The sequence below is a fragment of the Amphiprion ocellaris genome, chromosome 12, assembly GCF_022539595.1.
Source record: "Amphiprion ocellaris isolate individual 3 ecotype Okinawa chromosome 12, ASM2253959v1, whole genome shotgun sequence".
Classification (NCBI taxonomy): domain Eukaryota; kingdom Metazoa; phylum Chordata; class Actinopteri; family Pomacentridae; genus Amphiprion; species Amphiprion ocellaris.
Window position 1 is genome coordinate 21,292,810 of NC_072777.1, and position 16,206 is coordinate 21,309,015.

Consider the following 16,206-nt stretch of genomic DNA (forward strand, 5'->3'; position numbering starts at 1 on the left):
ACATAGTATGAAAGTCAATTTTACCAGTTTCCTATAACAAGGATTAATTGCATGATCACATGGCCATTTTTATCAAGAAATGATGAGTTCCAGTATCCCCCATAAGCTTTCAGCACATTGTGAAATTAAGTCACCTGGTTAGGGTCAATTCTGTCAGTGAACCTATTTAGAACTGATTTTACGTATATGTACTTTTGTGTGTGTTTAGACAGCTTCTTAGATCTTAATGGTTTGTTATTTAGGGAAATATTGTAGACTGTATGTAGTTTAATGAATACTTCTATCAGACTAAGTCAACATTATTGAAGTCAGCATCCTCCCATGATAGAACACTAGGGTTATACAGTACCTAGAACTGGTTAGTGATTTGTGACTATGAGAAAAATATCATGATGTTTCTTGATTTTTTACATTTCCATAATATTTTTTTGCAATATACACAAGAAAAGAAAAAAAACATACAATGAAATATGCATGGTTTCAATTTAAAGAGTAACTTGAGTAAATCTTGTTTTCCAATGGTTGTCTCACCATTAGGCAGAGAGGAAGATGTGTCCTCAGAGTTTGATTTGGTCACCATGATATAACTGTTAGGTGTGGCTTAATGTGGGCAACAGGTATCAAGAGTCAGCATGTCATTCCCTAGCTCTCTTCCCCCATATTTCCTCTCTGTTTCCAGTGGCTCTCTAATAGAGGGGCAAATGTCCAAATGTAATCAGTCTTTAAAAAAAAAAAAAAAAGTACAATTATATATTTAGATAAAATACATGTATTATATTGCATATTTATACTGTACATTTATGTCAGAACATTTTAAAGTTTAGCAATGCACTCAAAGAGAATACACAGAGGCTGAAAAATCTCAATTTGTATGATAGTCTGCAGAGTCGATGTGAATATTAGCAGTTTCAGTGCTCGTTCAAATGGAAATGGACCATAGTCGTTACCATTAAGAACCGTTCAGACAAATAAACGGAATTAACATGCTGACAGTGAGCACTACAGGCAGTAAGTTCGCCCCCCTACCCCCACGCTCAAAGTCAGTGAGAACTACTCATACTTTCTGTAACTGGATACTAACGAAACTGTTACTTTCTTTGTTCCAGTGGAGCTGGAGAGACGCATCGACTTTGAGCTGCGGGAGGGCTTGGTGGAAAGTCGCTATTGGTCAGCAGTGACCTCACACACAGCGTATTGGTGCTCTTATGATGTGGCTCTGTTTCTCCTCACCTTTATGTATAGACCACAAGAGCCAACTGAATCTGCAGAAGATAACCCAGACACCTCATAACATCAGTGCAGAGTTATTATAGAGTCGTCACACCTGGGTTCAAATTCGCTTTCTGTTCGCACCTATTGAAATTGAAAGCGCGACTAACGGTGAATGAAATGAAATTACCTCATTCTTCATCCTCTAATTTCCTCAAATAATTTTGTGCATCACACAATTTTTAAAATATGAAATCTAAATAATGGGTGATTGAATACATTATCAAATATGCACATTGGAAATATGACATATTGGAAGACTAATTTGTAGTTTAATTTATGGTTACTTTGTTGATTGGTCAGTTTCATCTCGTGGATTCATATCAGTTTTTCAATGTTGCAGGTTAACTTATTATAAAAGACACTGAAGGAATTATGGTCCGGATGATATCGAGTGTTTTTTATTTTATTAGCTGTTGACTTCCTCAGAGTTAGACTTAAACTTTGAATCTCTGCTTGTGATCTTGAGGCTATGTTGCTACAAATTTTACAACACAAAAGTCTTGCACAAAAATATTTGTTAGTGAAGTTTCATATAAATTTTGTCTGTAACACATTTTCACGTATGAACTTGCATCATGCACCCACACATTTCAACATTTCAATTTGATTGGAAATAATTAAATTGGAATTGGTAGTCTTATTTTCATAAGTTGCCATCAGAACAGAAATGCTGCAATTGAGTGAAGTGATAGTGAATTGAACCAGCATAGACAGAAGATCATACAAATTGCATACTTGTTTTGCATGCCATCTCAATTCCTCCTGGGTTACACACTATAACATCCATGTGATTTTTCCTCCAGACTGTGCACAGAGTCTTCCATCAGCGAGGTGTTTACTCTTAAAACTTGCCACTGTTCTCTGGACTTCTCTCAACAGTTGTCAAAGCCCTCCACTATGTGTGGCTGTATTAATGATGTTGTGCTTATGGTTACTTGTTTGACCACAAAGCTCCATAGGCCCCTGACTGTCAATGTGCTGCTGAAATGGTAGCCTAGAGAAAACCCTACTGCTTTTTGTAAGTCTAACCATATGCTTGCTAACATGTTCAATAATTGCTCATAATAATTTCTTGTAATCTTGTTGCATCCTATTCTAGAGAAGACTAAAAGAAATTCTTTTTCCTATACAGTGCATTAGGCAGACACTGAACCTCACAACTTGAATAATTAGAAGTAATGAGAAACAGTGAATATCTGCGTTTAAGATGCATTAAGTGGTGTTTATATATATATATATATATATATCTCAATCAAATAGTTGACTTACCCTAACACTGTGTCTACGTAGGAGATCAAGTGTAAGCAGCACGCAAGTAGACAGAAAAGTAGTGCAAGTGCTCAATTCATGTAAAACAGTATGCGCTTAGACAGTGTTGACAAGAGGAGAAGAAAGGAGCTTCATTTCTATCGCTAAATTCCATGAGAATTTGCTACAAGACCAATGTAGCATTCCTACTGAACCAGGAGTGATCTTGAGTTATGCCGTGGCCAGTATGGACAGGAAAGATGATTGCAAGCAAAAAATCTGTCCTTTAATTAAAAAAAAAAAAAAAAAAAAAATCACTGGGAGCTTGAAAACTCAACCTTTATATCAACCTACATTCTATTATCATGTTTACATGGACTGAACTGCTGTGTCTATCAGGAATGAAAAGCATTATTGGTGGCCAAATGTTTGGCTAGTTATTCTTGTAGCTGTTATAGTTCTTACTGAGTGCGAGAGACAGCATGATAATGGCTGTAATCTCTATTCAATATTACATGAAAAAATGCACTTGATTTAATATTTTACCATCCTTTGTGTTAGAACTTATCAAATTGTCACTCACTATTGATATGTTGGTCCAGAGTCAAATTGGGAATACTGTGTGACCCAGGTTGGATATCCACAGACAAAAGATTATATCAGAGAATATGTTTTCCATAAGGGTGGTAGAGCAGGTTGTCCACTAATTGCAAGGTTGGTGATTCGATCACTGCCCATCTGCATGCTAGAGTGTCTTTGGACTAGGCACTGACCTCGAAGTTGCTCCCAATGGCAAGCAAGCACTTTGCATGGCGTCTCTGCCACCTTTGGTGTGTGAATGGATAAATGAAAAACACATTGTAAAGCGCTTTGAGTACCACTAATTTAAAAATATATAAGTGAAGACAATTCACACAGATTTCTTAAAGTTTGCACATTTCAATTTTTTTAAGGAATTGAAGTTGCACTTCAGCCCAGGCCAAGCATGATATAGCTATGCGCAATGAACATTTGGACTTGGATACTGAAAATATGGAGACACGAGCATGCAGATTACCATTTAGGACCTACTAACTCTACAAGGTGTCCATTTGAATTACATGACAAACTGAGATATATATAACCGTGCCATACCGAACACTTTTTCTTTTTACATTTTTGTTCATTGTTTTGTTGTGATACATGTTTCCATTGTTGTTTTTCTGTTAGAATTTCCTGTATCTGATGTACACCAATCAGGCATAATATTGTGACCACTGACAGGTGAAGTGAATAACATTGATTATCTCTTCATCATGGCACCTGTTAGTGGGTGGATATATTAGGCAGCAAGTGAACATTTTGTCCTCAAAGTTGTTGTGTTAGAAGCAGGAAAAATGGGCAAGCGTATGGATTTGAGCAAGTTTGACAAGAGCCAAATTGTGATGGCTAGACAACTGGGTCAGAGCATCTCCAAAAGTGCAGCTCTTGGGAGGTGTTCCTGGTCTGCAGTGGTCAGTATCTATCAAAAGTGGTCCAAGAAAGGAACAGTGGTGAACCAGCAACAAGGACATGGGTGGCCAAGGCTCACTGATGCACATGGGGAGCGAAGGCTGGCCTTTGTGGTCCGATCCAAAAGACGAGCTACTGTTGCTCAAATAGCAGAACAAGTTAATGCTGGGTCTGATAGAAATTGTTCGAATACACAGTGCATTGCAGTTTGTTGTGTGTGGGGCTGCCGAGCTGCAGACCAGTCAGGTTGCACATGCAGACCCCTGTGCACCGCCGAAAATGCCAACAATGGGCACGTGAGCATCACTACTGAACCACAGATGATGAAAGAAGGTGGCCTGGTCTGATTAATCATGTTTTCTTTCACATCACGTGGATGGCCGAGTGCGTGTGCACCGCTGACTTGGGGAAAACATGGCCCCAGGATGCACTATAGGAAGAAGGGAAGCCAGCGGAGGCAGTGCAGTGTTTTGGGCAATGTTCTGGGAAACCTTGGGTCCTTTATCACGTACCACCTAACTAAGCATTGTTGCAGATCATGTACACCTTTTCATGGAAACGGTATTCCCTGATGGCTGTGGCCTCTTTCAGCAGGATAATGCACTGTGCCACAAAGCAAAAATGGATCAGCAATGGTTTGTGGAGCACAATGAATTTGAGGTGTTGACTTGGCCTCCAAATTCCCCAGATCTCAATCCAATCAAGCATCTGTGGGATGTGCTGGACAAACAAGTCCGATCCATGGAGGCCCCACCTTGCAACTTACAGGACTTGAAGGATCTGCTGCAAACATCTTGGTGCCAGATACCACAGCACACCTTCAGGGGTCTAGTGGAGTCCATACCTTGATGGGTCGGGGCTGTTTTGGCAGCAAAAGGGGGACCAACACAGGTGGTCATAATATTATGTAATGTATAATTAATGTAATGATCAGTGTATGTACCTTACTCCTGCACTCCAAATATGTTTTGTACCTACAAACCTTTCAAAGAAGAGATGAGGAGAAATTGTGCTGATGAAATTATTTTTGGCTCTAGAAGAGCTCTGCCTCCAAAAATAGTTTGAAAAAATACAGTTCAACATAATTTCAGAAGAGAAGTTCAGTTGCCTTCAACTGAAGCTTGTTTAACTATAAAAACATCTTCCTGTCAGTTATTTCCATATGCAGTAGCACTGCTATCTTACTGTCTGGTATTCAAGTGATTTTTTTTTATAAAAACACCTATATTTAAATCATTAATTATTTTGTCTCTTTAAAAAAAAAAAAAAAAGTAGCAATTGTCTCATTTGAATATTTTAATAAGTGATAATTCCTCTTCTGCTCCAGTTTCGTCATACAATGCCAACGGCTTACCAACAAGACTTCGTTTCTTATGCATATCTGACCTTGTTTGTGTTCATGTCTTTCTAGTAAAAATTATAGGAACGAATGAACATATCCTTCCGGCTGAGCAACTTACCATTGTCTGTGCCATACCTAAGTACACAAGTATCTGCTCGATAGAATTCTTGTTAGCAAGCCAGACATATATTTAACAGATGTGATGATGTGAAGGTTTGTCTTTCTCCTTGATATGTGACTGGAGCATATTTTTCTTTTTTTACTGCACTGAAAATGAAATAGAAACAGTCTATATATCAGCATTCAGGGAAAAGAGGTGTACATAACACATTCAGGAAAAAACAAAGTCTTTTGCAACCACTTCTTCAACCATTTCTTCACCAACCAAATTAATTAATGACTGGGATTGGACATGACAGTATACTGTTTACATTTTGAAAAGTGCCATTTTTTCAGTCATACCTTTTTGTCAAATTAAGTATTCAAATGCCATTTTGAGGCTGGTCAAGAAATTCTTTGGGGACTTCTTTGCATCTGCTTCCTTAATTGATTGAAAGTAAAATGTGATGAGTCTGACTTTGCACATGAGGACGCTGTCCTTCTGTTTTCATGCTTACTCTTTCTACCTTCACTGTACTTTACCTTCTAGAGTAATTTGGTTCTTTACCTTGATAGATCTTTGGTTTTTCATTAAAATAAAGGGAGGCTACACAGCCAATCTGTTTTCCAGTCATTCATTTAGTCTGATCACAAAAGCTCCTATTTTGCTTCCTGAAATGCTCATTTCAGCCTGTTGACATATCCTACCTACTATCTCTACTTTTATGAACCTGTTTTGCTAATAACATCCTTTATTTGTATAATCAAGATTCCAGAGTTTTAATTTGTCACATGCTCATACAGTATGTGCAGTGAAATGCAGAGTGCAGCACTGTGAAAAATTCCCATCGACCACCATTCACAAGGAAAAAATCAAGTGTTTCAAAGGAGTAGCTCACTGAAAAATGTGTGGAATACAAAAAATATGATAATTATGCAGCAGGACAGTTGAGTCATTGCTTGCAGCAATCACATTAATAAATACACAGCAGAAAAATAGTGTCATTAGTTTCAGCTTAAAAATAACAAATATGTCAGATCCACTGTTCCCTCTAAACTGCGCGCGTGCGCAATTGCGCACTGCTGACCCGGTCTCCACGCACAGAAAATCTGCGCTGTGCACAAAAAAAAAAATCCAACCTAAATTGTAAATAAAATAAACACGTAACAATTCATTCTGTGCTATTTTTCAGTGTGAGTCAGTGAGTGACCGGTGACTAGCTGCTGCAGCCAATGATGCGATTCACATACGTATTTACCATAGACTGTATATAATGGTATTTACGCAGCTAATCAAAGTCAGGCGTCCTTATGTGCAGCCAGCGTTGTTCTCATAGATATGAATGAGTAGATAGGACACGCCCCTTTGAGCTGCATGCTACAGCGAGGCTAAGCTAGTGGGGGCAAAGTTTCAGTGCATTCCGTTGATGTAGACGGCATGAAAACGGAAACAAGTATGCAGGCTCACTGTGCTGCAGACAATTACACACTACGTCGTACGATTGAGACAAGGAAATTTGGAATGACTTTTCATAGGTAAGAATAGTTTTTGGCTCTTTTTTCATTATGAAATCTTGTTGAGAGCTTCCAGTCTATGAGAGCTAACTAGTTAGCCACTAGCAAAACACTAAGGCGAGCTAGCAGCTTGACAACCAAATACCAGACGATTAATAGTAGCTGTAGTGTAGTTGTACAGTAGTAGGAATACTAAAAGTACAAGCAGCAGTAGTAGTATAAACAGCTGTTAGAGTCATAGAAGTAGTATCAGCATTTGTAATAGTATGACAAGTTGTAGTAGCAGTGCCAGTATCTGCAACAGTAGTTGGTAGTCACGTTGCTATTACTACCACCAATACTACCAATAGTAGTTATAAAGCCTAACTCATATATATCCAGATTACCATCTATGTTCTTCCTCCAAACCCATTTTATGATTGGGATTACAGGCAGTTTTTTAGGACTGCTCTCAAATAATTGAAATGTTACTAAACAAGGTTATACTTATCAAATTAAATAGCTCTGGTCGCCAGTATATTGGCAAATTCGGTTCTTTGTACTTAATTTATTAGCATGATTTCTTTTTAATATGTTGTGTACAGACTTAATTACTTCTCTGTCTACTTTTCTTACTCCATGTAGGTTTCCCAGAGACTATGGGTTGAGGAGGAATTGGAAGTTTGTCGGCTTAGACCTGGTGTCATTCCATCAGTGTTAAACTTCCCGGCTCATCTTGGAAGAGTACGTGCCAGAAAGACCACGACCAAGCAGCCTTGAGATCTTAGGCAGTGTCTCCCTGAGGTGGGTGTCGACGGTGTTCACGGTCAGGTCTGTGGTAATCCCGTCAAAAAACAAAACAGAAAAAAAATCTAGATTATAAATCAACATGTAACCAAAGCACTCTGTGTATAACGCCATAGTATAGGATGTAGTTCAGAAAATGTCAAAGTATAGCATGCTTTATTCAAGAATAACATAGTATGGCCTGTAGTTCATAGTACAGCATGTTGGCAAGAAAAAAAAAACAAAACGTAGATTGTTATGTGGTTCAAAAAGCGCAAAATGATAGGATGTTGCCTAAAATTGTCATGTATGGTATGTGGTTCAAAAATGTCAGTGCAGTATATTGTCAAAATAGTATGTAATTCAAGAAAACATCAGAGTATAATATGTCATCTAAAAAATGCCATAGAATAATAATTTCATTGCACAAGTAAAAGTATAGTAACTTTTAAAACTGTTCGAATTCTTATGTTGCTAAAAAAACAAAAAAAACAAAAACAAAAAAAACGTCACAGTAATATGTCAATTAAAAAAGCCTAGTATAGCGTGTTGCCCAACAAACATCATAGTATAGCATGTGGCTCTAAAAACGTCACAGTATAGCCTTTAGTCCACAGCTGTCAGTAGGTGCGGAGCAACACAAAAACAGTCCAAACGCTGGTTTCCAGAGGGTTAGACGAGAATTTATTTGAAAGAGTAAGTTTACAACAACACAACATGTGAGGGGGTTAAAAACAAATGGGTGTTAGTAAAATAAAAATAAATCAACAGAACTAAAAGTGAACTTCACGTTGACATTGATGGGCATTCCAACCAGGAACAAAGTAAAAGATAATCAATACGGAAAAAAACTCTTCCTGTTCACCTCTTCAAGCCCAAAAACACACCGCAGTAGCATCCTAAACTAAAACTACCAATGGGTTTCCTGTTTTCCTTTCTGAACAATTCAAAGGTCCCTCTCTATCTCCCCACACATCCACCAACCACTGGAACACATCTCCAAAGTTCTGCCGGGCCAGCTCAGCTTCCCCTCAGAAGAAGTGCCGCCACCTGCCAGATGAAGGAGCCTTTTGAGAGGCAGCTGGCATCGTGATTGGACTGTACTTTGGTCTGTTCCAATCCAGCTTCAGCTCCAGAGACGGCAGGCGGGACGAGTCAATGGAGGCCTGGTGGACGAAGGCATGCAGCTGAGTACAATCTAGAAAACAACAGAGGAGGAGTGCAGTGGCTCAGGGCCAGAACAACCAGAGTAGCATCGTATGTCTCTTATTAAACATCATAGTATAGCCTCTGGTATGAAAAAATGCCATCATATACATCGTATATTGTACAAATAACAAGTCAAAGGAAAGAGACATACATTGTAGAATTGTAGTAATTGTGGGCTGACTGATTTACTGATTATCAGTATTTTATTTTTTACTGATTTACGGTAATAAATACATTTAAAAAGTGTGCTACTTTGGCTCTGAACCTTTATCTACCTGTGGTCGCTCTGTCTTCTGGAGTGATTTGATTGGTTATACGTCACGAATAAAACTCCTTTAACTTAACATCTGTAAACAGAACAAAAACGTATCAACAAAGTTTTCTGTTAGTTTGTGTTCTTCTAAGTTTAACTCAAGATTTTAAATACTTTGATTTACTGCAAATGAATATCTACTCCAAATGTCTCACTAATAATCATTATCAGCCTTAAAAACCCACAAAACACCCCTTTATACTCGACCACACTTAGTACAGTCTGGTTCCCCCTTCTATAAATCTGCTTGGAATCTTCCACTTCCTGTTTGTCAAAGTGGCCTTCTACCTGGACAGGTTTTGTTGGAGCTCATGCAACAAACATTTTGGGTAATTGCACTTTAATATGGATGGATGACACTGAATTAGAGTCTGTTTTAATGAGACTGAGTTAAGATGTGTAGCTCTGTCATTAAATAGGAAATTATTTCTCAGAATTCACAGAGAAAAGTCTGAAATGTTTGCTAAGTTAGCGTCCCACATGTTCTTTGGCTCAGCTAAAGCTAACTCTCGCCAACTTCTGGATCTCTTGAGTTGCTTGTTGTTAAAATATCTTGCTAGAGGTGCTGAAGCTCAGAAAGTCTGAGATGTTTGTTCAAAATAAGCTCATTCTCAGATTTTATCTGAACTGTCCTCTTTTCTGTTAACGTTCCCTAAACTTAAGAGTTAATTAATGACAGAGCAGCACATCCAGACTCAGTCTCATTTATGTAGAGATTAAACTTCAGTGTCATTCATTGATGTTAAAGTGCAGTTTTTCAAATGTTTGTTGCACATGCTCCCAACCAAACCAGTCCAGGTGGAAGACGATGTGAAGAGAAAGCTCCAGAGGATGAATATCACACATTTACGTTGGAAATAAATGTCCTTTAATTAGACATTGTCATGCAAAAGTTGGATTTCCCTTTGTTGAGTGCTTTGTTGATGTTGGTTTCTAAATGTTTTTTGACACTCGGCCCCAAAGATTAAAACCTTCTACGGCTCACGAGCTGCAACAATTCACACATTATCAGCTATCTTTCTGACTAAACTAAGATAAAAAGTGAAAAACTGCCTGATTCCTGCATCATGAATGTAAATGTTTTTGGTTTTTATGACCGTAAATTGAATATATTTGGGCTTGACATTTTATAAACCAAAACAAGAAATGAATTACTGGAGAAAACGACAGATTAATGGACAAAGAAAATGTGTTTTCTCACATACATGGCTGAATTACTCCAACATTACAAGATACATACAATTTTAATTCAATTTTATTTATATAATGCCAATTACAGGTCAAATTGTCTCAAGATGCTTTATTTTTATATTTTTTTGTCATATTTAAAATATGAAAAAGTAAGAAATTTAAACCTCTTGACTAATCCAATTTATTATTTAGATTTTAAGAGACTAATTGACAGTTCAAACTTTCTCCACTAAAACTAATAAACATGAGGTCAAATAGAAGGAACAGTTTTAAATACTGCAGTCCCACGACAACAAGAATAAAGTTTCTCAACAAAAACTAAATCTGCTGGTGGATTCCATGAAAGTCCTAATAAATGATAATAAAGTGTGATACTAAAGGTTTGTGGTGCTAAAAATCTCCAAGTAAAGATATCAAGTTCAACATCTGGATGGAGGTTGATAAAAGCTGACCTTCTTCCATTTCTCTGGAGTCGACTCCATGGATTTTATGGATGGTGGTTAAAGACCTGCTCTTCTAGTTGTCTTCCTTCTAGTCACTGTAAAAAGTCACTCTACCCGGCCGACTTCAACACCTCTTCATGACAACTTGTTCTGTCTCCGACCTGGTGGAAACTCCAGAAACTCGGGAAAACCTGTCGAGGCTCGAGGAACTCGTCGAGACTCGAAAAACTCGTCGGGCGGGGGAAGGTGTGGTGGGTGGTGGGGGGAGGTGGGGGAGTAGAGGGGGAGGCCGCCACCCACCTCCCCGCCTACTCTCCGCCCTGACTCCACCCAGACTCCGCCTTGGCTCCGCCCGTGTGGTCACTTAGAAACTACGATGACAAAGGGACGACGAAATCATGTTTTTTTATCTGATCTGTAGCTCAGTGAGTTAAGGATTTGCCTATGGAGCTGCAGGTCGCTGGTTCAAGACCAGACACTTCTTAAATTTTCTCAAAATTCTGACAAAGACAAAGAAAGAAAAGTGCCAGTGGTGGGTCTTGAACCTGCGACCTTCCACTCCATAGTCTCTCTTCTTATCCCCCTGAGCTATCCGCTCAGATACTAATTCTTTTTTTTTTTGCGCATTTATCATCTATTTTTTGTCGTTTTTGAGTTTTTTTTTTAACTCGAGTCTCGACTCGACCGTTTTTCTCAGGAGGTTGGGCTTCAGCCTTTATTCTGGAGGGTGGAACCCTCAGTTCCAAGACTTTTCAAAGCCTCCAGACCTCCCGAGTCCTCAGGACCTGAGCTTTCACACAGTCTGAGGGCTGAAATTTTCTAAGTCCCACAGTAGTTCTCTGTTAGATTTAACTTTCAGACAGTCCAAGGACTGAAATCTTCTCAGTTCCTGAGTAGTTCTCTGTTAGTCTGAGTTTTTCGACAGTCTGAGGACTGGAATCCTAAAAGTTCTTGAGTAGTTCTCTGTTAGTTTGAACCTTTAGACAGTCTGAGGACTGAAGTTTTAAAAGTTTCTCAGTACTTGTCTGTTACTTTGAACCTTCAGACAGTCTGAGGACTGAAGTTTTAAAAGTTTCTCAGTACTTCTCTGTTAGTTTGAACTTTCTGGTTAACAGAAGCCTTAAAACTTGTGACCATGAGTCTTGATTTCACATTTAGACCATCCATCTGAGTTCTTCTCAGACCTTCACCTGTGGGTTTTTAGAAATCCTTAACAAACTTTGATTCTCTTCACTGAACAGTAAAGTTTGTGAAGATCAGAAGGTAACATTAGTTTGATCGATGCCTTCAACCTCTAGTAGACTTTATCTGGAAATCAGACCTTTATCTGTTTTTGCTCTTTTGATCATTTTATTGTTTCTTCTGTTTAATTTGATCTTCTAAATTTTAATTGGTGTCTTTTCAAAGGTTTTATCTTTAGTTAGATTCTTCTTAAATGTTTAGTTTTGCTCTTTTCTCACCTTTTATTCTGTTATAATGTCTGATTTGATTTTGAAATGTTTTGTCTTTTTAATGTTTAATTGTTGTTTTTTCAAACGTTTTATCGGCTTGTTTGAAAAATTTCCTTTTCTTTCCCAATGTTTATTTTTTCGATTAAATCTTTAAGGTTTTTCTTTTTAAATGTTTTACCACCTTTTAATGTTTAATTTTCTTTTTTAATGCTTCATTGTATTTTCTGTTTAATTCCCATTTAGTTTTATTGTCTTTAAGATTTAATTTTCTAATTAAACATTTAATTTTTTAGTTAAATGTTTTGACTTTTAAAGGTTTAATAATCTAATTAAATGCTTTGTATTTTTCTAAATGTGTAATATTCTTGTTTAATTGTATTTTTTAAATGTTTAATTATCTAAAATATTTCATCTTTAATGTTTAATATTTTTGTTTAAAAAAATTTTGTTTAATTTCATAATTACATGCTTTGTATCTTCCATTTAATTACCTAAATTAAATATTTTGTCTAATATAATTTAATTGTATTTAACGTTTAATTTTCTTTTTAAAGGTTTTATTATATTAAATGTTTTTTAGTTTGATTTAATCGCTTTTTTACTGTAGTTTATTTCTTTAATCTTTATTTTCTGTCAAGATTTTAACCCGAACCTTAAAAATGAAACAAACCCTTAAATCACAATGAAAATACTTCTGTTGTCACAATCAGGAGTTAGTCAATTATTCAGTTTATCAATTCAGCTTTATTTGTTTAGCACCTTTCACACAGATTACAAAACTAAACAAGCAAAGAGAAAAAAAACTATGCTAAAACTATGATTAAAACTCAAAAACAAACAAAAAAAGAACATCGTAATAAAATATGTTGTGTCCAGGGGATGGAGGGAGTTTATTGAAGTCTTCTTGGGCTCACATGGTAAATCATTTAAAATATAAACTTGATATTCAGTCTAAGGAAACTGCAGAGCGACAGAAGAACCAACAATATCTCCTGTTTTCTCCTTTAATGAGTCGATTCTTGTGCTTTTAGACCAAAGAACTACAGACTCTTCATAACCTGCTCAAACTCTTGGTACAGGACCTCACCACACGGGTCAAGAAGGTTTCCGTCTCATTTCTACTCTGAAGCTCACCTTCTCCTGCTCAAACTGCTGATAAATGTTTCTGCTCCTCTAAAGTCTGGTCTCCAGAACTTCCTAAAAACTGTCAAAGTCTCTTCTGCTGCAGGTTACTTAGTAGAACTGTTGCAGAAAACCTCACTAAACCACATGGAGGGGCCTCAAGATAGTCATCCAAATGAAACCGTACAAAAACCAAACTAGCACAACCCAAACGCTAAAGTCTCCTGCAGCCTACCAGAGAACCTCTGAGAACAGAGAATCAGGACAGGAACTCTTACCTTCTGGACAACCAACGTTGGTTCTCAAACAAGAACACAGAATGTGTCTGACCAAAAACCTCTAAAGACTCACTACAGCCAAGACAAAGACACAACTCAGCTGCACCAAACCCACTAATCACTGCACACACTAGCACCATGTGCTAACTGTGGCTAAAGAACCTCATTTACCAAGACAACTATCCAGTAGCCCTAAGACACACCAAGAAACACATTAAAGACGATTTTACTGCTGGAAGCTGCAAGCCAACGCCTAAAGAACAACCTAAAGCAACAGAGCCAAACCCGGTTAAGTGGTGAAGAGAAGCAGAGGAAATGTTTGTCTGCAGCTAAATAAAGCAGGAAGACACTGAGCTGCTCAGGTGTTCCTGATAACACCAAGCTGCTCAGGTGTTCCTGATAACACCAAGCAGCCACCTGGACAGCCAATAGGAACACAGCTTACTGGAAGTCCAGAGGGCTGGGTTAGTGAAGGAAATTTAGTTTAAAGTTGAAGCAGAAAGTTAATAAAGAAAGTTGAAAACCACCTTCTGATACCTGAAATCTCTGAGTTTTCACACAAAGAACACCTGAACATGTCAAACTGGTTCCATAGTAGAACCATCATTGTAAAAACGTCATAGTATGGTGTGTTGCTCAAAAAACATTAGGACCCGGCTGTCAGGGGACAAACATGTAAGAAACATGAGAACAGAGAGAACCCAACCAGTAGGTCACAGTTTATCATCCCCCAGTCATCTCCTGAAGTCCATATGGTGAGAGACATCAGTATCTGGTTGTTCATTTACCAGAGGATGCTTATAATCATGCTGATGTGGTCTGTACTCTACAGTATTTTAGTGACTCAATAAATGCCTAAGTTGTTTTTTTTGTTGTTGTTTTTTTTTTTAATGTTTTTTAGTTTTTAATAAACATTTAATAGCCTATATGTAATCAATAATAATAATTAATAAAAATTCACACAGAACTCTGATATGTTAACAGTACTAAATAAATTAATAAATACATGCATACACATATAAATAAGTTAATACATTAACTGTGTTAAGATAAGATTTAGATTTTTTTAAAAAAAAGTTGTTTATGTTTTTGCAGAATCCAGTATTGCTCACTGGTTGGTCATTACATTTTGTTAGTTTGATTTCACTGTTTAAAATGATGCCACCTCTTTTCAGACAGAACCTGTGATAATAAAACAATACAAAATTTTTAGTTCCGTGTTAATAAAGCACTTAAAGCTTTAAGTATGGCTAAATGCTTTTTCAAAATTAAATATATCACTCCTTAGGTGGTAGTGGCCCCAAGTTCAGTAAAGTTGGAAAGATATTCACAGATTCGGACTTCCAGCATCAATAACTCATTAGATATAGGTTGTCAAAACATAAACGATGCCTCTTTCCCATTGTTGCAAGGCAGACAATGTGCTACAAGCCCAGTTTTATCAAAAGTAGCTGTCTTTCAAGCTACAGGAATAACATTGGTGTCTATGGAGTGAACAGGGTCCGTCTGCAATTTGCAAAACCGCTGCAACAGTAAAGAGAGACAAATATTCAATAACTTCACTCTTATACATTGTAGTGTCACTAAAATCACTGCAGCCTTCAACTGGCTCCTGTTGACAAAGTGTTTTAACAGAAATGTAAATGCTGTAATTTGATTCTTTTAATGAACCATGTAACTTGAATGGATGTGATGCTGGTGTGACCACAGTGCACACGTCTGATGTTGCTCACAGTGGTCCAAGGAACGCTCAGGGAGTTTGTGTGTTTGCTCAGACTCATGAAAATTACAGGGAACATTGGTCAGACCCCTTGCAGACATTATAAATGATACCATGGAAAAAGCCATGACATGAATTTTGGCAGTCTAGCTAGTATACTTTACAGCATTTTAGTGTAACAAGGTCAGTGGTGCAGCAGTGGTTGTGGGGGTTAAATATAAACTACCAGTCAAAAATTTTAGAACATCCCAATTTTTTCCAGTTTTCTACTGGAAAATATGCATGTTAATAGCTCAATTTACTCTGAAATGAAAGCATAGAACAAATAAATTAAGTTTAAAAAAAATCTATTTAGAAACCAAAATGTATTGTAAATTTTTGACTCATCAAAGAAGCCACCTTTGGCAGATATAATAGCTGAACACACTCGTATTCTTTTCACAATGGAAATCAAATATTCTTCAGAAAGTTCTTCCCAACTCTTGCAGAAGTTCCCAGAAATGTGTGGCACTTGTAGGTTGCTTTGCTTTCACTCTTCTATCCAGTTCATCCCAAACCAGCTCCATGGTGTTTAAGTCTGGAGACTGTGCTGCCACTCCATGTTTTCAAGCTTACCATCTTGTTCTTTTTTCCTCAGGTAGTTCTGGCATAGCTTCTACTTATGTTTTGGGTCATTATCTTGCTGTAGGATGAACCCCCAGCCAACTGGGAACATACCAGAGGGTACTGCATGGTGCTGCAGAATGC

The 16,206-nt window shown here is 37.4% G+C and overlaps 1 protein-coding gene and 1 long non-coding RNA gene across 2 annotated transcripts in view; both read left to right on the top strand.

Moving 5' to 3' along the window:
• ddhd1b (DDHD domain containing 1b) overlaps positions 1 to 6,071 on the top strand; it is a 27,009-nt gene extending 20,938 nt beyond the window's left edge. The window contains exon 13 of the mRNA XM_023278558.3: positions 1,107 to 6,071. Coding sequence (XP_023134326.1) covers positions 1,107 to 1,291 — 185 coding nt within the window. The 3' untranslated portion in view covers positions 1,292 to 6,071. The remainder of the gene's footprint in view (positions 1 to 1,106) is intronic.
• A 932-nt stretch (positions 6,072 to 7,003) lies between these two features.
• LOC129350203 (uncharacterized) lies at positions 7,004 to 9,189 on the top strand. The gene is made up of 2 exons (XR_008603545.1): positions 7,004 to 7,750; positions 8,685 to 9,189. It is a non-coding gene; the product is annotated as an uncharacterized LOC129350203 (long non-coding RNA).
• The last annotated feature ends 7,017 nt before the right edge of the window (positions 9,190 to 16,206 follow it).